We start from the raw sequence: 22,292 nt of genomic DNA on the forward strand, positions 1-22,292 counted from the left end.
TCACCTCCTCACTTCAGAGATCTCTCCACCCTCACCTGAGCCACACTCCTGCTCCTCCTCCTCTATCTGGTTGCTTCCATCCCCCCTCACCCCAATTGGTCACTCCTCCATCCCTTTACTCCATCCCCCTCACCCCTCTTGGTCATGGCTGCAGCATTGCTGGGGCCTATTGGCCAAGCTGCAGCCCCCTATCCACAGAGCCCTCACTCAAGCCCTGCTCCTCCCCACAGGAGCAGCCGTGGTTGACTGGGCCCTTCCTCGCTGCCACCACCATGGCCACTCATCCCCCTCAGGCCGCAGACAGGTCCATCCCTTGCCTTGCCTGCCTCCCTCCACCAATGGCCTTGGTAGCCCCAAACAGCAGCAGTGATTGACTGGGCCCTTCATTGCTGCCACTGCCACCATGGCCGTTCATTCCCTTCAGGCCGCTGACAGGCTCAGGCCTGTCACTCACCCTTCCTTCTTTCTCTCTTCCCCTCCCGTCTTTTTCTCTCTTTGTCTCTTCCCCTCTCCCCCTCTGTCTTTCTTCCCATCCCTTCTTGTTTCCTTTTCTCTCTCTCTCCCTTCCTGAGTTAACAGACCTTGTTCATCTTGTTTCCTCATCTAATTCACACAACAGCAGCCTCCTCCTTCTGAAGGGGCTCTTTCCTCACTCCTGACCCCTCTCTTCAAAGACCCCTGCCCCCTATCATTTATTTTTATTTATATATATATATATATATATATATATATATATATATATATATATATATATATATATATACACACACACACACACACACACACACACACAGAGAGACTGAGAGAGAGAGAGTGAGTCCTCTCCTCTACAGTCAAGAACATCTTCCAACCAGTAACAGTTGCATTGCCATTAACCTTAACCATCACAGGCTCCTTCTCCCTATCTGCGTATGGAATCCCCACTTCCCAATTCCCACGGTGCCACAGACTCTTCCTCCCTATCTGCATATGGAATCCCCACTGCCCAATCACCATGGTGCTTCTGCTCTCACAGGCTCCTCCTCCCTATCTGCATATGGAATTCCCACTGCCCAATCAGGTGCTTCTGCTTGTTAACTCTCGCAAGAGTTGCCACACATTTGATTAGCCATGGGTATGCCTTACAGAATTATATAGATAGATAGAAGATAGACAGATGTTTATATCTGTCATGCTATATTAATAAAAATTAATTTTAAAATCATTTTTGCTATGCTTTTTGCGTTTTCGTTTTATGGGAACATCCTGTGTATGTTTTGTACTTTGTTGTGTTATTCCCAGGAGGGATGTGCAAACAGGCCCAAACTCGGACCAGTTCAAATCAAACTGACTCGGTTCTAAGGTTCCAACTCAGACCAAACAGGTCATTGAATTGGCAATGCCGGTCCAAGTTTGAACCAAGCAGAGCCCAGTTCTATTCGAACCGTTTTGAAGAGTCTCAAAGGCTCAAGCCTCCATTTTAGGTTCTGGTGGCCATTTTGTGACACTTGTGTCACTTGTTTTCATTTGCTGAACTCCTGCTTCCCTGACTGGCCAGATGTGTCTGGCCCTCTGGTAGGCTTTGCAGTGCTGCCAGAAAATGAAAACTGGCACCCTATTGGCCCACAGGACTGTCCAATTGCTTTGGGGTTTGAGTGGTCATTGGCAACCCTGTGTGCCTACCACCCAACCGAGTTTTGTGACCCTAGGTACTCTGAATAGGGAATAACAGGCCAGTTCGAGTCCCATTATACCCTATGTAGCACCTATTAGTACCGGTTCGAGTGGGGTTTGAATTCAAACTGAACCGTGGGGGGTTCAAGCAAAACCAAACCTACCTACCCTGGTTTTAGTTTGATTCAAATTTGAACCGAAACACCAAAACTGGTTCCATGAACACCCCTAATTCCTAGTATTCACCACAGGCTATGTAGGTTACATGATGAATTAAGAGTCTAGTATTCCCCAAAACTCATCAGTGATGTTTAAACCACCCTGACCTTTTGGATGTTGTGTGTTGTCCCATTTTCAGCAGTGTCCAGCAGCAGAACACTTGGGGGGGGGCAGGGGCGGGGAGTATGTGGCAGAATAGCCCTTTGGCTTAAAAACACATTTCAGTTTCGTATCAGAACTTTCCTCAATTCCATCCAAAAGCCAGTTTTGTCCTGGGCCCTCACCAACCACTTTTGTGGATTTATTGTCTCTCACTTGTTTGTCAGGAACTGTCCTATTGTTCAGAAAACTCTACCTTAAGGGGAAAACATTAAGCTTTTGATTGTTTTGCCTATTTCCAAGAGGGGATAGTTAACCTCAAGTTAGGTGAGGGGAGGGACTCCCGAGTTTGCTATTTCCAACATTCTACTTTGGTGTTAGTTTAGCTTTGTTAGCTGAGACCAGGCTGCATGACTCCCAGTAACATGCAGACTTCACCACGATGCAAGCTTTTGTTCTCTGAACTGCAATTTGAAACCTAAGAGCTACCAAGCCTCCTTTCTAACACCAGACAGGAAGAAAGGTATCTCCCTTGTGCATATTTACCATTTTGATTTGGTTGCCTGTGAACTGTCCAACTTTTTATATTTTATTTATTTATTTGTTTGTTTATTTAAAATATTTCTACACTGCCCAAAACTTGCATCTCTGGGTGGTTTACAATTAAAATAATTTAAAACATCAAATCAATTAACAATTAAAATCATTTAAAACATTAAAAACATTTAAAACCCAATATTAAAAATATTAAAAGTATAAATCTAATTAAAAGCCTTGGTAAATAAATGTGTCTTCAGTGCATTTTTAAAAATTGCCAGAGATTGGGAGGCTCTTATTTCAATAGGGAGCGCATTCCAAAGTCCAGAGGCAGCAACAGAAAGGGCCCATTCCTGAGTATTTAAGTTATATCTACTTAAATTAGTTTTTGATTGTTTTAAACTTGATCTGGCTGGAAGCATGCTCCATTCTGTCTTCCTATGTGCCTGCTCTGGTTACATGCTCCAAAGAGGTCTTAAGGCATTTTGGCTATATTTTGAGTTCACCCTGGTTCTAGATAGAACAGGGAAGTGGTGTTAGTTTTATCTTATAGGAGACTGGTGGCAGCTCTACTGGAGGATTCATTTAATTCCTCTAAAAAGTTACTTAATTTTTATTTAAGATTGTGGGCTTCAATTTACAGAGTGAAAAGTATATTCCATTTTTAAAATTATGTGATCAATTGTTGATGAAGAGTGATTTCTAGAAATATAAATAATGAATATATATCAATAAATACACTATGCTGTCCTGGGGACTGTGTTTAGCCTTAGGAACATAGGAAGCTGCCCTTACTGAGTCAACCCTGGAGAGGAGAGCTGGTCTGAAGAGGAGAGCTGGTCTTGTGGTAGCAAGCATGACTTTTCCCCTTAGCTAAGCAGGGTCTGCCTTGGTTGCATATGAATGGGAGACTTGATGTGTGAGCACTGCAAGGTATTCCCCTCAGGGGACGGAGCCGCTCTGGGAAGAGCAGAAGGTCCAAGTTCCCTACCTGGCTTCTCCAACATAGGGCTGAGAGAGATTCCTGCCTGCAACCTTGGAGAAGCCACTGCCAGTCTGGGTAGACAATACTGAGCTAGATAGACCAATGGTCTGACTCAGTATATAGCAATTTCCTATGTTGCTAACCCTTGGTCCATCTAGCTCAGTATTTTCCACACAGACTGGCAGCAGCTTCTCCAAAATTGCAGGAGCAACTAATAAATTCTGCAAAGCAAATGAATCTTTCCACACCCCAAGTTTTTCCTTCAGCAGAGGATGAGTGGTTCTTTTTTGGGTTGTGCATTTTTTCCCCTTCTGGTTGTTGTTGTTTTGGCCCGAATCCAAAACACCCCCATTTTGTTCTTTGTTCGAAACCAGCCAATCTGAAACACCCCAATTTTGTTCTTTGTTTGAAATTTCAAAATAATAATAATTATAATTATAATTATAATTATTATAATTATTATTACATTTATATCCCGCTCTTCCTCCAAGGAGCCCAGCGCGGTGTACTACATACTTAAGTTTTTCTTTCACAACAACCCGGTGAAGTAGGCTAGGCTGAGAGAGAAGTGGCTGGCCCAGAGTCACCCAGCTAGTATTATGGCTGAATGGGGCTTTGAACTCGGGTCTCCCCGGTCCTAGTCCAGCACTCTAACCACTACACCACAACATTTTGGATTTTAAAAAATGGCCCCAGGGCAAAACTAGTGGGTGGGGTAGTAGTGCCCAATGGGTGGAAGCTACCACCCACATTTCAGAGGAATTGGGCAAAGGGCTAATTTTTGGTGAATTTTTAAAGTTTAATATGCCAGCTACCACCCTACCCATTTTTGGATGTCCGAACCGGTTCGGACCAATTCGAATTCGAACCAAACCAGGGGTGGTTCAAGCAAAACCAAAACCGAACCACCCCCTCCTGGTTCGAACCTGGTTCAAATTCGAACCGAACCGGGCAAACTGGTTTTGTGCACATCCCTAATCAGAAGGCTGGAAGGGCGGGAAATTCAAGGAGATGTCAAACACAAAATGGAGACTGACTCAGAGATCGCCACAAAATGGAGGTCCGAAACAACAAAACGTTTTGTAGCTGAATCAGGGATGTTGTGGTTTGTATACAAAACGTTCAGATCTGGAAAATGGGTGTTTCATTTTGTCTACAAAACACTCGAAACGGGCTGTTTCAGGTACAAAACGTTTTATATCCAAAACGTTTCGCATATCCCTAGTTCTGTTTTGATGATGAAAAAACCAGTGTCACTATAGTAATGGAAAGTAATAAGACAGAGCTGGAAAGACTCCAGTTTTTGCAGGACAAATCCAAGCATATTAGTATGTTGGATGGGTATTCCATTGTCCGTCGGCAACTTTTTTAGATATAATACTAGTCTAACATGAAGTGTTCCTGTAACAGGGGAGGCTCTTCACTTAGGGCAAAGTGGGCGGTGCCCTCCCAAAATTTCAATGCCACCATCATTTTTGATAACTCACTGCCTCCCCGTGTGTGGCTACCCTCTACACTTCCCTGCCTGCAGCTTGCCTGCCCAGCAATTTTGTTTAGCACTGCAGTGCTTGTAAGAACAGTTCCTCCTGCATTGTGTGAGGAATGGACTTGAAAATAAGATGTTCAGTTCAGCAAAGAAACAAATTCCATTGTTAATATAGGACTGGACAACATTTGAGTGGTGGTGGTAGTGGTGAGTATATTTCTTGGACCCTTGAATTTGTCTCCCTGTCTACCCTGAATTAATGTACTTCAACTTGTTTGTATTTGAGAGCTTTTCTTATTTTCCGAAACGAAGCTACCCCTCAAGGCAGTTGCTGTATTGGCAATATGTCCCTAAAGTAAATATCAATTGCATGAACCCTTTTCAAAAGCTCCTTCTATCCCTATGAATAGATATGCCAGCTTTGCTCCCACCCACCCCACTCAAAATAAATCATTTCCATCTACTTAAAATGGTGGATGGCTAGCTTTGCTTTGTAGTTTTTATAACTGCAAATACAATATTTAACATTTAGCAACTGTTGGTCTTGAGGATTCCTACTTTTCCTAATTAATTTGTAGTAAATCTTTCAACCTGTTATAATAGCAAGTTAAAAGGTTATAAAATCAAGAGACTTTCCTACCTTTGTAGGAGCAACATACACAACCACTCCTTCGTCACCATCTCTCAGGATTTTCTCCATGCAATAGTAAGAGGCATACGTTTTTCCTGATGATGTAGGAGCAACAATGACTGCAGACTCATTATTATCCACAATGTCTAGAAGATCTCTCTATTGATTAAGAGTAATGAATACATTTCAAGAGATTATCTTGTCCATACAATCGCACATTCATTCAAATTTACCATCATCACTACTGCATGCACGTGCTTGGCTAAAAAATTGTTCATATGGTAAAGCTGGACAAATAAATAAAATGAACATAAGAAGAATCTGATGTTGTGCCTATGTGATATCACAAAACGCAGACGTATTGGTGTTTAGGAATGAAATGCTAATTGCATACCTATATGTTTTGCCAATGAGGCAAATGAGCAGCTGGAAGGGACATTTATATTTAGGGAAATGGCACGTGAGGAAAGGGTCAAAACTATTTTTTCCCATCACTGTGGTCTTTATTAGATTTATCCAAACCCAAGCCCACAACCTCCAATTACTGTTCTTACATTTTGAGAAAACAGGTAAGACCCAATCACCGATCTCTCAATCTCACATCTACGAAATATCCAACTAAGAGAGATTGGGGCAAGATAAGTTGAAATGCATTTTAATATTTCATTACTTATTTATTTTTACATTTCTATACCGCCTTTCGTTAAAAGAAAACCCCAAGGCGGTTTACAAAAAATTAAAACATACAATAAAAAGCAATAAAAACATCAAGCAATAAAAACATCAAGCTAAAAACATATAAAACAGGCAAACACACAGAAGCAGCAGTAAAAACAATTATGTAAAAGCCTGGGTAAAAAGCCAAGTCTTTAAAAGCTTTCTAAAAGCTGTGATGGAGTCTGAGGAATGAATGGCCACTGGGAGAGCATTCCAGAGTCTAGGAGCAGCAACAGAGAAGGCCCTGTCCCGAGTGCACGACAGCCGGGCCTCCTTCATTGTCGGCACCTGGAGCAGGGCCCCCTCAGATGTCCTCGTCAAGCGGACAGCAACCCTTGGAAGCAGGCGGTCCCTCAAATACCCCGGGCCCAAACCGTTTAGGGCTTTAAAGGTCAAAAAAAGCACCTTGAATTGAACCCGGAAACGAACCGGCAGCGAGTGCAGCTCTTTCAAAATGGGGGTGATATGTTCCCAACGGGCAGCTCCGGATAAAACCCTCGCTGCCGCGTTTTGCACTAGCTGCAGTTTCCGGATATTCTTCAATGGTAGCCCCACGTAGAGCGCGTTACAGTAATCCAGCCGCGGCGTGACTAAGGCGTGGATAACCGTGGCCAGATCTGCCTTCTCGAGAAAGGGACGCAGCTGGCGCACCAGCCGAAGCCGTGCAAAAGCACCCCGGCCACCACCTCTACCTGAGCTTCCAAAAGCAGAGCCGGGTCCAGTAGTACCCCCAAGCTGCGTACTTGCTCCTTCAAGGGGAATGCAACCCCATCCAGAACCAGTAAAATCTCCTCATCCCGATTGGCTCTCCTACTGACCAACAGTACCTCCATATTATCCGGATTCAATTTCAGTTTGTTAGCCCACATCCAACCCATCACGGCCTCCAGCCCCCAATTCAGGACATCCACTGCCTCCCTAGGATCAGATGACAAGGAGAGATAGAGCTGAGTGTCATCCGCATATTGCTGACAACTCAGTCCAAATCCCCGGATGACCTCTCCCAGCGGCTTCATGTAGATGTTAAACAGCATGGGGGACAAGACCAATCCCTGCGGGACCCCACAGGCCAACAGCCACGGGGCCGAGCAGTAGTCCCCCAGGACCACCTTCTGGACCCTCCCCCCAAGAAAGGACCGGAACCACTGCAACACAGTACCTTCGATTCCCATACTCGAGAGGCAGCCCAGAAGGATACCATGGTCGATGGTATCGAACGCCGCCGAGAGGTCCAGCAGAACCAACAGGGACACACTCCCCCTGTCTAGTTCCCGGCGTAGGTCATCCACTAGAGCGACCAAGGCAGTCTCAGTCCCATACCCGGGGCGGAAGCCAGATTGAAAAGGGTCCAGATAATCCATATCATCCAAGACCCTCTGCACCACACGCTCCATCACCTTGCCCAAAAAGGGAAGGTTAGACACAGGTCTATAGTTATCCAGGTTGGAGGGATCAAGGGAGGGCTTTTTTAATAGTGGTCTTACCACCGCCTCCTTGAGGCACGATGGCATCCTGCCCTCCCTTAATGAAGCATTAACGATCACCCCCAGCCATCTGCCTGTCCCCTCCCTGGCAGCTTTTATTAGCCATGAAGGGCAAGGTTCAAGAGCGCACAAAGTCGCCCCCACACTGCCCAGGATCTTGTCCACATCCTCAGGCCGCACCAACTGAAAAGAATCCAACACAACGGGACCAGATGGTACCAGAGGCATGTCTGCCGGAACTGCCAAAACTCTGGAGTCCAGGTCAGCACGGTTGCAAGCGACTTTATCTGCAAAGTGACAGGCAAACCGATCACAAAGAGCTGTAGATGACTCCTCCCCCATTGTCTGGGGGGATGTGTGGAGCAAGGTTTTTACCACACGAAACAGCTCTGTTTGTCTGCACTGAGCAGACGCAATGGAGGCGGAGAAAAAGCATTTCTTCGCCGCCCCCACCGCCACGGAGTAGTCCCTAAAATGGGCTCTAGCCCGTGTTCAGTTAAGTACTCTCCTCCCAATGCTCCTCCCCCTCCCCCCACATACTAACCCCTTAAAGTAACTTTTCAATAAATATTGAAGAATTCAGTTCACAGTATATGGTTATTACCTGCCACGTATCTGGAATAAAATGTTGCACTCTGGGATCAGGATCTTTTCTCTCTTCCCGTATAAGATAATGGCCCATATATGTTAGCTGAAACCGAGCAGATCCCATCTCAACAGAATACTGGGAATGCTTCATTTTAAGTCCTTTTCTCTCATCTTCTGAAACCTAAATGCATTTTAAAATTATATTTTGGGTGCATTTTTAGAAATCATTGCTTTTTCTCTCAGAGTCCAATACAGTAGGAACAGTGGCCAAAATGTAGACTAACAAATCAGTTTTCCATCACATGGAGTTGGGGGGGGGAGAGATTCCCCGATATTTCCCCTTCCCTCAGCAGTTTCCTTTTCCTCCAGAAACTATGTCTGAGGTTCTCTCAACTCTTAGGGACATAATTTCAGAAGACACAAGCAGCTGCTCATGGAAGAAGGAACCAGCAAACATTTTGTTTCCCTTTGTGTGACAGAAAACCCTGGCATGTTGGTGCAGGGTTAGTCTGGATGCTGACCAGTGAATCTACTGAAACACTTGTTAGTATAAAGTCACAAGACAGCATGACCTGTACAGAATCTTACTTCCCTGGTTCTCTTGTTCACATTTCCTTCTCTTCCTAGTGTAGAACAAAATAATTTTAGACATCTTTTCCCCTCAGAACTTTTTCTGTTTTCTATGTGTTTCTTGGTGGGTGCACTGGTGCTCAGTCCCAGCTCCCTTTCAAACCCCTTCCCTCAGAAACACAAAGCTGTGAAATGACTGATGAGGTGGGTGGGAAGAGTTTTGCAGAATATTCTCCCTCAGAAGAATGTCTTGAGTGACTGTCCAGAAGAAGTATTCTTCAAGCTAATAAATTTACCATTCTTTTTTGTTCAGGCCCTCCTCCCCTACTTGCCACAGGGTTCCATTATCTCCACCCACCTGCTTGTCTGTTCACTGTTCACTATTTGAGCTCATGAAGTTTCTGTCCCATTGATTAACATGGGGGGGCAGTTTAGGGTGAGGGATTGGCCCTCTTAGGTTTTCCCTTCATATTTTCTCAACAATGACATGCCTATGGGTCACTATGAGTACTTCACACTTGCCTACAGGTGCTCTGATTCTCCATCCATAAAAGTCCCAAAAGGCAGCACTTTTGGAAATAGTATATAGAGATTAGATTTGACATTTGATCAGCTTGGGGGCAATTTGGGATTTTTTTTTTTAGCCCTCTTCAGATTTTTCTGAACACCTGAAGGGTGTTCTGAAGGTTACCCCAAATCTGACAGTGCCTCACACTTGCCCACAGACACTCTGGTTCTCCACCTACAAGAGTCCCAAATTTCATCACTTTTGGAAATAGTACAGTATATAATGTTACTATCAGGCAGTGATTCCTTTAACAATGACAGCCGAGAGTTATACTCTTACAATTAATGCAAATGTATCATAACTACACAACTACCTTGATATATTTCAAAGTAGCTGCCAAGTTCTCAAATCCAAGGTTCCAAAGGCATTTGCCAATCTGTTGAATATCAGCATCTTGCAATGAATCTTCATAATTTACAATCAATGAGTGGATTCTTCTCATCATTTCAACTGCTATATCAAAGTTTTTGTAGGTTTTACCTTGAGGGGAGGGAAACATGGGAGTGCCTCTTTAGTTAAGGCAAGCACAAGCACAACACACGCACATGCACACACACACACACAAGGTTCTGCCATTATAAGACTCAAAAATCTATTGCTTATAAATATGACAACTTGGCATGTGTGATCCACTTGATAAGGTCTACAAATTTGCCCAGTTTCAAGAAAAATTGATAAAAATTGTTGCAGCTACTGCAAGCTAAAAAAGTACTGAAAATTGAACCCCTTTTGTCCAAAATTTATTCGGGTGTATAATCTAATTCTTTCAATTTTTTGTTAAAATGACTGAAGTACTCTTTCATGGTTGTTTAGGAAGAGGGCCTGATAGTTGAATGGTTTTGTGAAGTTTCAAGTAGTGGTTCAAACATTATTAAAGTTTTCCTGCTCCATTAAAGCCTAGGGGAAGCAAGTGCTGGCAAAGTTTTGCAGAGCATATCTGTTTTGAAGCCGAAATGCTGGAACATTTTGCCCGTCCTCTGACCTTAGTAGGAGGAGTCAGACAGTGGATTCCATTGCCAGTCCAATGCATATTCTGTTAGTGATGGAATGTGAACTCTCAGGAAAGGGAGGGAGGGGGAGACATATTGGGAGAGCCAGGAGGGCAGTTAGAGCAGTGTGAGGAAGAAGCAGTATATGGGGTGATTTATCAGTAAGCCTGCCCATGACTACAGTATCATTTTCTTCCCCTTCCCCATCCTCTCTGATCTGTCAGGCAGAGAGTAGGGGTGAGTGAGCTGGCTCGGCTCGAACTGGGCTCGATGTTGACCTGGCTCAGCTCGGCAGGTTTGGGGTTGAACCAGACTGGCCTTAGCCAGTCAGTTTGAACCAAACCGGACCCGGTTCGAGCCAAGCCAGCTCAGAACTCTACTGGTAAAGGTGGATCCAGTGAAGATTCCGCTTTAACAATTAAGATGGGTAGGGGGGCTTCTCTAAAGGTAGATTGGGTGTGAGGGGAGTAAAAAAGTACCTTTAAAGCACCAGCAGCAGTTGTGGCTCACCCCAACCCCTGCCACCCTGAGGCCTGGGCCTGTTCAGGCCTCTGCACAGGTGTGGAAGTCATTAAAATGGACTCTGCACATGCACGGAGGACATTTTAGTGACATCCATGCCAGTACAGAGGCCTGAACTGGGCCCAGGATACTTGGGGGAGGCCATACTCTTGGACTGCCAGGATACTATTGGAATGCCAGGGCAAGCCTCCCTGCTTGGAGTACCATGTGATCCCATTCATCTGCTGGAACATCCTCCTTCTGGTGCTCCATGAACTGACTAAGAGTTTAATAACAGAACTGGAAGGGACCATAGACTATAGAATACATTAGTCTTATATTAGTCCATGTGGCTGTGAACAGCCAGTAAATAGGCTAAATGTAGCTGAGATTACCTCAGTGCCCCCACCCCGACCTGCCGCATAGGTGTAGGTAAAGTAGCCTGGCCCATTGAAACGTCTTTATTGCTGAAGTCAAGTGCAGTTCTCCTATCAGCATTCTGACAATGGAGGGTGGACAGCAGGACACTGTCAACTGTGAAAACTGCAGAAATTCAGAAACGATGGGAAGGAATCACTCTGCTAGGGATGTGTAGAAAACCAGAAAAGCTGGTTTGGCTCGAATCCAAACAGGATTTGAGCCAACCTGACTTGGCCCTAGGGGTTCCCCTGCTGAATGATGTGAGAGTTCAGGTTTCTTACTCTGGATCAGGGAATGCCACATAATGCCATTCCTGTAGCAAATTAGTCAGGCAGAGGTCTTCAAAATTAGCCATTTCACAATGGCTGGGGATGATGGGAGTTGTAGTCTAACAACATCTGGCAACCCAAATATGGGTCAGGGACTCCCCATCTTGATTTAGGCCTCAAAGACCAAGGAAAAGTGTGCATGCATGGACTGGAGGGCAAGTTGGAAGCAAGCACAATTTATGTCATTGCACAATATCATTAAAGATCATGAGGCATGTCTGTTAAGGCATGAGCCTTAGGTTCCAATTTCCTGGCTTTATGGCAATTGAGCCAGATTGAGATAGCTTTAACTCCAGGTCTGAGAGAGACTCCTGCCTGCAACGTTGGAAAAGCTGCTGCCAGTCTGTGTAGACAATACAGATCTAGATGGACCAATGATCTGACACAGTATGGCAGCTTCCTATGTTCCTCATAAATTATAAATGGACTGATGGTCAAAAGCCCTACTGGTCTGGGGACAATTCAGACACAAAATAGACAATTTGGGAAGAGCACCCATGTTCTGGTCTCTTTAAATCCAACTTCATGGAGACTGCTCTATGTGGGAAATCTGTCACATGTAGTAGGTTCCTTCATGAAGCATATACATTTGTCCACATTGTTCCACATTATCAGTCTTCAAAGCAATGAAGTGCATCAGCAAATGTAAATGCAGCAGCCACTTTTACAAATATAGTAAATATATCTACACTACATTACCTTTAACTGGAAGCAAGTGGGCACCATTCCTGACTCATCTCAATAGTCCCCTCTTATGGTCATGCCCAGGGATTCCACATTTTGTAAATTCTAAGAGACTGCAATGGGGAATGTCAGAACCATCTACTGAAAGTGCTAGTTTTGATTCTAAGTATTAATTTTCATACAAATATGTGAATTCTTTACATTAAAGTCAGGAGTTCTCAAACATTTGGATATCACGATCCTCTAAAATAATATATTCAGCTACGTGACCGCCCCCGCCAACCATGTTTAAAGCTACTGGCTGACATCCTAATGATGTTTGGACTAAAAATATGTTGCTGAGGGCCAAGCAACATGTTTCCAATCTAACAGAGTGTTCCCGGAGTGCAGGCAAGCCCAAAAAGTAGTTGTGCTCTTGCACAGCAGTGGAAGAGTACTAGCACTCTGGAAGCAGGGCAGACCAAAGCAGGGGGTTGTGCTTCACTGATGTTAGGAGAACTTTGTTAAGATCTCAGTGATTGATTTGATTAGGTAGAGATAAAGCCCATTTCTCTTCTAAGTGAGGATGAGTTTGTTTGCTCCTACTTAGTTTTTCAAACCTGAGTTTTACCTTGTCACTTCCTGTACCTTTTACAATCCCCCTCCCCCCACCACCATGCTCGCTGTTTCGGAGAGGGCTGGGGAGATCGCCCTGCGTCCTTGGAGCAAGTGAGGGGATAGGAAGCACTCCAAGTGTGGGGCTGGAAGAAAGCAGGACTCCCGTCAGCCACATTCACTCAGAGGGGGGAAGCTGCCTTCCTTTTGCATAAATACATGGAGAGGAAGTCAGCCACACTCTGTCACCACTCCCCCCACCACACACACACACACCAGTAGTATTCAACATAATGCAGCGCTAAGGAGTTCCAACACCTCCCTTTTCATCTGAGGGATGGGAGAAGTGACTGAACTTTCTAGTGCTGTATGAGCTGGATACAATGCCCATTTGGGCACAGGCGCACCACTCATTTAGTATCCAGCTCACGAGGTAAGAAGGGAGGAGATGGAAATCTTTAGCGCTGCACCTGCAGCATGTTGGATACTACTGGTAAGCAGTTGTGAGGGAGGGTCCAGGACTTCATCTCCACGTATTTATGAAAAAGGAAGACAGCTTTCCCCACCCTTCCCTATCTGATGGAGTGTGGCTAATGTGAAGTCCCACTTGCCTCTGCACGATTGTGGCTGACTTTCTCTTTGCTACCCCACCCCACCCCCAGCCCAGCCAGTAAACAAAAAAGGAAGGCATGAAGAAATGAAATATTTAAAGCTTCCCCCACACTGCTCCACCCCATGGCCATGAAAGAAGTGGCAAACAGGAAGTTGCTAGACAGCCCACACCATTTCAAGTTCCCACACTCTCCTTTTCTTTTTGTCTAAACCTGTAGAACTTGCGGGTTCTTGGTGAGAATATATGGTACTCCAAAATTCAGGAAGAGACACCATTGAGAACGTAAATAAAGAGCTGCTCCAATGCATGGGATGGCAGACAGGGGAACAGGAGCTGAAAACCACCTGGCTGCTCCACTGCTCACAAAGCCAAGGGCTTTGGCTACTCAAGTGTCTCTCAAGAGGAAACTGTTGGGGGCACCCCAACATATTAGAGCCAGAGGTACCTGCCCCAAAGTACATGGAATTCAGGCCTGTGTCTGATTTCATTTTATATTAAGAGTTCAATTAAATGCCTGGACTCAGGGTGAACTGACACCCAGATCTCAACTGCTTTGTGAAGGAAGAGGCGATCCAGCATTGTATTGTGAAATGGGTACTCAAGGAAGCACAAAAGCCACGCCAGAACAATCCAAATGCTAAAATGTGACTCACTATCAGATAATCTCTGTGGAAGAGGCCAGAGGCTGATCTCCCCTTTCCTGTTGCAAGAAGTCTATGTTAATCCTTGTCAATGATTGCTCTGCTATACTCAATTGCTCTCTATAGAAATTCAGCATAGGTAAATGCACACAAAAGAAAACACCTATAGACTTTATTCTTACTTTACTAACACTTTAACACATTTTGGGATCAGGCTAGCAAATCTGGGACAAGAGAAGATGCCCATTTGCAGCTCAGAGATGCAGATTTGCTTTGGGCAATGTCCCCCCCCTTCTAAACTTACAGCTTACAGAAGATGGGATTCAGATCTCTCTGGACTGGCTAATATCCTGACTAATTAAAAGACATTATCCAGAAGGTAACAGCATTGTCACCTTTTTGGGGACCCAGAAAAGGGTGAGGAGATTTCAAATAGACTCTATGGGGATCAAAGGAAAATACAACTATAAAGAATGAGGCTTACTGGACAGAGGGCTAGCAATCTTCTGCCTACAAGCAAGACTTGTTAATGAGCAATCCAAGGGTTTGCTGCCCAAGCCGCGGGGCTAGAGGCAGGAACTTTTTCCATAGGAGAAGGGACTGTCTGTCTGTGACTTCTGCTGCACAGTAAGAAGTCAAGACTCCCCAGCCATGATACTCCCTAGCAATCTTGTGCCTACAAGCAAGATCTGCTCATGAGCAATCCAAGAGTTTGCTGCTAAGCCGCGGGGCAACAGGCAGGAACTCTGTCCATGGACAGGAACTCTCTGTGACTTCTGCTGTGCAGTGAGAAGTCAAGACTTCCCCAGCCATGGTGCTCTGACTCTCAGCTGTGCTCTGAGCGAACTGCATGCTTGATCACCACTCTCAAAGCTCCTGTCCCCAGCCAAAAGCCTCTCTCCTTCAGCTGAAAGATCCACCATTCTCAAGCCTCTGATCTGGGTAATATGCCACCCCACAAGCCTTGGATCCCTCCATCCTTTCCCCTTCTTCTCCTTTCCCCTCGTCCCTCTACTAAATTCCTGATCTCCCCAAACCATGCCAGCCCTCAGCCTTCCTTACCTCCAACACTTTTTCCATCTATATCTGAATTGTATTAGGCTCTAGGAAGATTTAATACACACATATGTTAGTTAGGAACACTGGGTGAATATTGGTGCTGGCTAGGGTTGAAATACTGTTAGTAATACTGATAGAATGTTCTGCTTTATGTTCAGTTAGATTGATGTAGTTATTCTTTTATACTCAATAAAGCCCATTGAATCATTTAGGATTGCTTTGATCTCCTTTCTTCCTTGCGTCCAGATCCTACATGGTCACTATATAAAAGAACTTGGTCACTTGGTGACACTATGAGACAGGCCTAATGTTGTATGCTGGCTAATGAGCATATTTAGTATACAAATCAGGCCTGGACCACAACAAAACTCTTCCCTGCCTGGCCAGACAGCCAAAGAAGTACCACTGCTGTGCCTGCTTTTGGTTTTGTGAGCAGTGGAGGAGCCAAGCAGTTGTTGGCTTCTGCCTCCTTCTGCCTTCCATCACCCTGACCATCTCCAGACCTTGGGCATGTTGGTTAAGGCCCCTGACAGCTCCCTCCTGAATTGTTTGTGGTTCCCTTTTAAGTTGTTTTTGGACCCCCCAGAAGGCGGGTCTCAACTTCCAGTTTGAGAACCTCTGAAGTAGATCACAATCCAAGTGCAACAGTGCCTCAAAGTGAAATTTACATTCTATGGGAAGAGATGGTCCTTCCAAGCAGTAGCAACTTCATACGTTCTCATACCTTCTGTCTTGCAGTATTCTTTCCATAAGTCAAAGCAAACATTCAGCCCAGCCATTTCAGCAGTACGTTTCACAGACTTGCTGTGACAATTTTTTAGAAATGTTTCGAGATACTTAATCCCAGAGATCACATTCTCTTTAATTTTTGTTTCAACTGACACTGCAAGGGCACGCCATCGACATTCTTCTTTTTCTTCTTCTTCAGCTTTCTTTCTTTTTTGGTTTTCCTCAATAATTATTTCTGCTTTTTTCTTCTGTGGACAAAAGGAATAACATAAAATCAGTACAATGGTTCTTTCTTTATTTCACCTGCTTGATGCTATATCTGGTAGGATACCAGCTCTCAACTGTGCTTAAGGATCCATGCAATTTTAAGAAATGAGAGAGGAAAACTGGAATCCCTTGAAGGCATCTACTCTTGGATGTAGCCAGTAGGCTGTGACAAATACAAATCTGAATACTCTGTGTGGATCTGGTTGCTCCATCCCAAACAAAGAAATCAAAGAGATAGTGAGAGCCTCAATAATATACAGAGCTCAGTGTGACTGAAAGGACAAAGATGGAGTCTGAGACCTACCTTGAGGAACAGAGTATATTCTGGTGTAATCTGCCTCAACTAATTATTGTGCACTGTGGAAAATAATTAGAAATTCAGGAAATCGTCCTGGAAAAGACAAGTGCCTTAGCCCAATTCAGGCACTATGCTATACGAGTGTATTGATGTCTGTCCACTAGTACACGTTTGTGTGAATGACTGTACCTGTGTTGATTTTAAAAGTTAACCTGGATACAGGCCCTGGTACATATAGAGAGTGTATTTCTGTACCTGCATTCAGCATAACATGTGCATGACTGAACCTGTGTGTAGATCTGTACTTGTATACCCTGTACACTTGTTTGGTATTCATTAATTTAAGAAATTTACACTGCATCTTTCCATTAAAAACATAATGCCCAAGGCAGCTCACAACCATTAAAACACAATTTAAAAAAACCAACTAAAACAACAAAACAGCAGGTAGCACGGTAGATAAGGGATATAATTAGCAGGAGTCAAAATATGGTAGCAACAAATAACAAATTAAACACTTGTCAGGAAAGGAACATTTTGGCTGCCTGAAAAAAGTCAGGAGAGCCAGGGCCTATCAGCTATGGGGATGGGCAAAGGACAAGAACAGATTAAAAGTTCAGTAGGAAGTGTGGAGAATTGGTGCCTCTCATGAGTATAGTTCACCCCTAAAATAAGGCCACTGAGGAAGTATATTTTATATAACTTGGTGGTTTGGAGAAGCAATATTTGAGACAATTTTTTTAAAAAAGTAACAAGACCCTGGAGCTGGATTCTTAATGAATTCTGATGTGAAAATCCTCAACTATCAGCCAGAAAAAATAACACAACTGAAATCAGTTCCATTATCAAAGATGTGGAAGATTGCCAATGAAATATCCATTCAAACATTAAAGGAGCTCTATAAAAGTACAAAGCGAAGATCAAGTTTTCTGCATCTGGACTGTGCCAATTAAGTTGAAAAGTGCTCACATGACTGAATCTGCTTCCATGCATGCATTAAAAACATCCCTTTATATTGAAAAGTAGTCTGTTAGCGACAAGGTGAGACAAGAACTGTTCTCTTTAACAGCCAGTATTCTACTCTGAAGATTTTTTTAATGGAATAATTTACCGTCATGTGAACACTCCACCTGCAATTTAAAGTGGTATAGCCCAGACCATCTGACCACTACTATGAAAACGGGGCACTTTCCAGATTAGATGCTACAACAGTGTCACTACATATCCATTGTGTACTTCCATACTGTTCCTGTGCTGTCATCAAAGTGCCGTTCACATTACCGATGCCTTCCTTCAGGTTTTATCTTTGTGTTACAGTGCTACATCATTTTTTTTTTTAAAAGCTGTATTTTCCTGTTGTAGAAGGTTTGCGCAAGCTAGAAAAGACTGCTCCCCCTCCTGGTGGCTTTGCACAACACCCTTTATTTATGGTTTCAATACAATCCTGACAAGTTGAAGTAAACTGCTTCTGTTGTAGCATGTAATCTGGAAAGCGTCCTGGGCCTTAACTGGGAAAAGACTTGAAGGACCAGTCTGTCTCACGAAGACTCACCTCTGTCTACCTTACTTCCTGATGGCCAAACTACATGTGACATTAAATGCATCAGCATGTAGTTAAAGTCTTATGTTTACTCATGAGGTGCAGTCAAATGGGGGGTACAATTTGGATTGGGACCACAGTATGGCGGCAAGAGCTATTGAACTCTTTACCTCCACGCAGTTTTCTACCAAAAAAATTCAAATGCACTTTACAGCAAACAGCACTTTCAGGGTTAAATAGCCACTTTGGGCACAGAATTTGGAGCTTGAAAACAACATGAAAGTAGAGTTAAACAACCCCTACCACCATACTGTGTCTCAAATCCAAACTGTGGCCCTGCATGGCTGCTACTCATCAGTAAACATCAGCCTGTAACGACATACTGACACATTTAACAATATGTGACCATCAACAGAAAATAAGAGAAAGAAACAGTGCTCTGAAGAAGAAATGGACAGTAAAAGAAAGAAGTCTAAATTGGTATATTTTTATTAAGGAGCACAGTGAAAATTTCTGTATCAGCAAAATAAAAACAAAACAACAACACAAGGCAATCACATGGAAACCATATATACATCTTACATGGATTTTCTTGCTCTTCTTGGGATCAGTATAAGTTTTCTTTGGAGTATCCAACTGAGTAGCAATAGTTTTTGAAGTGATACCTTCTAGTGATTGCCCATAAAATCGTTGAAAAGATTGCAGTTTTTGATAATTTCGGAGGGCCCGTGGGTCTCTGTCCGCTCCTTCAAAACACAAGCACTGCATCATACACACAGAGCTGTAACCCCACCCCTATCCCATTTTAATATTACATTTTCTCTAATCCGCCATTTCAGTGGTCAGAAGCTAAACTTCAGTGAGATACCCAACTGATTTATGGCTCCAAATCAGCAGTTACATGCTCCTTTTAGTCTCCAACTTGCAGTCTATATTTTGTCCCATCTTTCCTTATCATGGTGAAAGGTCATGGCAGCTGCATACATTTCCACTAATCGACCCTCCAAGTGCAGTAAAAAGAGCAGAGCCCTCTACTGTCATGTCACAACTATGCCATGCTAGCTATGTCTAGCTGCGCAAGAGAAGAACTCTAGTACAGGAGTTCCAAACTGTTCTTTCCAGCTGCTGCTGGACTACGACAGGCATCCCCAAACTGCGGCCCTCCAGATGTTGCTGAACTACAACTTCCAGCATACCCAGCCACAAAAAATTGTGTCTAGGGATGCTGGGAGTTGTAGTTCAGCAACATCTGGAGGGCCGCAGTTTGGGGATGACTGGACTACGATCATTCCCAGTCACAATGACCAGTAGCAAGGGATTATGGGTGTTGTAGGCCAACATCTGCAGGAGGACCACAATTTGAGACCTCAGTTAAAGTACCTGGTTGCAGTTCAGTACTCTAAAACTACAGCCTGTAGTATATGTGGGAGGTGGCAGTACCTGGTCCACATCACCAGTTGGGACTTGGGAGCCAAGGAAAGTCAAGGAGATCTTCCTCACTTACCTCAAAGTAGGGGTGTGCACCGGACCGCGGACCTGCGGCTCGGCACTGGGGTGGGGGGGTCCATTAAGGGCGGGGGGGCTTTGCTCACCCCTCCCGCGCTTTGCTGCTTCGGCGCCATAATTACTTTAAAAAATGCGCCGCAGAATCATTTGCCGCTCCGGGGCTCCTTGACTTCAAAATCGGGCGGCAGGATACTTCCCTGCCGCCCCCAAAGCCCCCTCAAGCCATTTGAGCTCTTTAAATCTCGCCCCGGACCGAGTGCTAAAGCGCTTGGGCGGGCGGCGGAGAGACGTCCGTCCGTCCGCCCGCCCCCTTCCCTGCCTTCTGCGAAGTGCGCAGAAGGCTCCCTGCACTTCGCAGAAGGCAGGGAAGGGGGCGGGCGGACGGACGGACATCTCCCCGCCGCCCGCCCGAGCGCTTTAGCACTCGGTCCGGGGCGAGATTTAAAGAGCTCAAATGGCTTGAGGGGGCTTTGGGGGCGGCAGGGAAGTATCCTGCCGCCCGATTTTGAAGTCAAGGAGCCCCGGAGCGGCAAATGATTCTGCGGCGCATTTTTTAAAGTAATTATGGCGCCGAAGCAGCAAAGCGCGGGAGGGGTGAGTAAAGCCCCTCCCACCCTTAATGGACCCCCCCACCCTAACCCTCCCGAACTAAAACCACCCCTTGTCCGGACCGGTTCGGAGGCCAGTAGAATGGCCTCCGAACCGATCCGTGCACACTACTACCTCAAAGTTGTGGACAAGAAGATATGGACTCTGCCAGCCTGCAAAGTCCACGTCCATCAGCACAGACACAATCATAACGACTGTAATAGTTGCTAGGGTGCTTGTAGACTTGCCTAATTACCCCTCTGTAACCCAGAGGCCTCCCTGCTTGTTCCCCTTCACAGCCTGGCTGATGATGAGGGTTTATTAGGATTCCCTCTCCTGGGATCTATGCAACTGCCCTGTGCACAAATGGCAGGATTAGGTCCAATTTTTAAAATCACTTTACTTTACAGGCTTCTTGAAACAAATAATTTTTAAATTTGAAAGTATAAGCTTTCTTCAGTACTGCCTTAAATTATCAGGCTGAAATTGTCACAAAAGAGTAGGTCCTCAAACAGCTCCTTCACTGAAACAAATGGAATAGCCCATACATGAACACTGACGCTCACAAAGGTTTTGACTGAAACATGTTTTAATTACCTTTAAATCCTTCCTTTGTCCTGTCATAATCATCACTGAGGGGTTTTCCTGAATGCCAGTGCAAACGTTCATCAAATTCTTTCTGTTTTATAAGTGACAAGATCACGGGATCATCACTAAGAAACAAAAAGGACATATATATAATACATTATGATGTTTCAATTACTAAAACAATATATATTCTTGAGGTTTTCCCATTACCAAGGCCAGAGTTCAGAAGTCAGTCATTGGGGTTGCTATCACAACCGGGAGGCCGGGGTGGCAAAGGGGAAAGCTTGCTAAACTTACCTTCCCCCAAGACAATGGAGTGCTGCTATTCAGAGCACAAAATGAGCTCCCAAATGAGCAGTGCTACGTCCCTGAAGCACTGAGCAACGGAGGCCTGGACAACACATCCCGGCCCCTGGAAATCCACAATGCACCATGCGAGAGTGTGGTGCATTGTGGGAAACCGCCCCCCCCCCCCAGTGATGGGCGGGCATCTGTCAGTGTTTCAGCACTAGTCAGTGTCCTGATCACACGATTGGCGAAATGTGGTTAAGAGAGCATTCGAGCCCTTAACCTTGTTTATGAGGTAGGCCTGTAGGTGGGTTTGCCAGTGAGGTGCCGCCAGTAGCCATTGGCTCCTGGTGGTTTTTACAGACAGTCAAGCCCAGACTTGTCTGCCTTAGCCCAGACTTGGCTGGTCATGAGAACAGCCTCATCGTGTATTGGATAAATTACAATATACATCAGAATACTGATCCTCAAAATTGTTTATATAGGCAGTTGGAGCAGAATGGCTGGGCATTGTAGTAGAAATGAAATTTACCTCCATGGAAATTAACTCGGCAACAATAATAACTAGTAGAATAGAATTGCATAGAAATTAACTATGCAATAATAATAACTTGTCCAATAACAGCTAACCCCAGCTGATATGAGGCTTTTTCTCAATAGGAACTTTAAGAAAACACTCCAGTTTTTCAGTTAACGGTGTATCTAAATGAATGCACAACAATATTAGTTAATCATATTTGCCTACATGATTGTCTAACACGGGCATCTTGGCAGGCTGTTTCCTCTAACATACAATCTACTGCCTGCTAACTGGTTAAAAAGGCACCTTTCAAAATGGTGATTGTCATATCTAGGAAGGAGAGAACAACTGGCCTTATTCAGCACAGTGTCCTTCCAGTGGTTGTTGCTGATGTCTACTTATGTATCCTTTTAGATAATGATGAGCTCTTTGGGAACAAGCAAACATCTTGTTATTGTTTTGTAGAAAAGCAATACAAACAATCCTCTGTATTCGCGGACGCCAGGGGCGTAGCAAGGTTGGAGTGGACCCAGAGACAAGATTTTAAAATGCCCGCCCCCCTGAAGTTTGGCTCATGAAATAAAGAAATCGTCATTTAATG

At 44.5% G+C, this 22,292-nt stretch overlaps 1 protein-coding gene across 6 annotated transcripts in view; it reads right to left on the bottom strand.

Moving 5' to 3' along the window:
* Positions 1-22,292, bottom strand: part of DDX60 (DExD/H-box helicase 60) — a 147,706-nt gene that overhangs the window by 64,684 nt on the left and 60,730 nt on the right. For all 6 annotated transcript variants that reach the window (XM_053253119.1, XM_053253118.1, XM_053253121.1 and 3 more), the window contains 6 exons: positions 20,893-21,008; positions 18,784-18,947; positions 16,092-16,344; positions 9,851-10,017; positions 8,416-8,580; positions 5,620-5,769 (listed from right to left, as the gene is read on the bottom strand). In XM_053253119.1, the coding sequence (XP_053109094.1) occupies positions 5,620-5,769; positions 8,416-8,580; positions 9,851-10,017; positions 16,092-16,344; positions 18,784-18,947; positions 20,893-21,008 (1,015 nt within the window). The remainder of the gene's footprint in view (positions 1-5,619; positions 5,770-8,415; positions 8,581-9,850; positions 10,018-16,091; positions 16,345-18,783; positions 18,948-20,892; positions 21,009-22,292) is intronic.

The sequence above is a fragment of the Hemicordylus capensis genome, chromosome 5 (genome assembly GCF_027244095.1).
Source record: "Hemicordylus capensis ecotype Gifberg chromosome 5, rHemCap1.1.pri, whole genome shotgun sequence".
Taxonomy (NCBI): Eukaryota; Metazoa; Chordata; class Lepidosauria; order Squamata; family Cordylidae; genus Hemicordylus; species Hemicordylus capensis.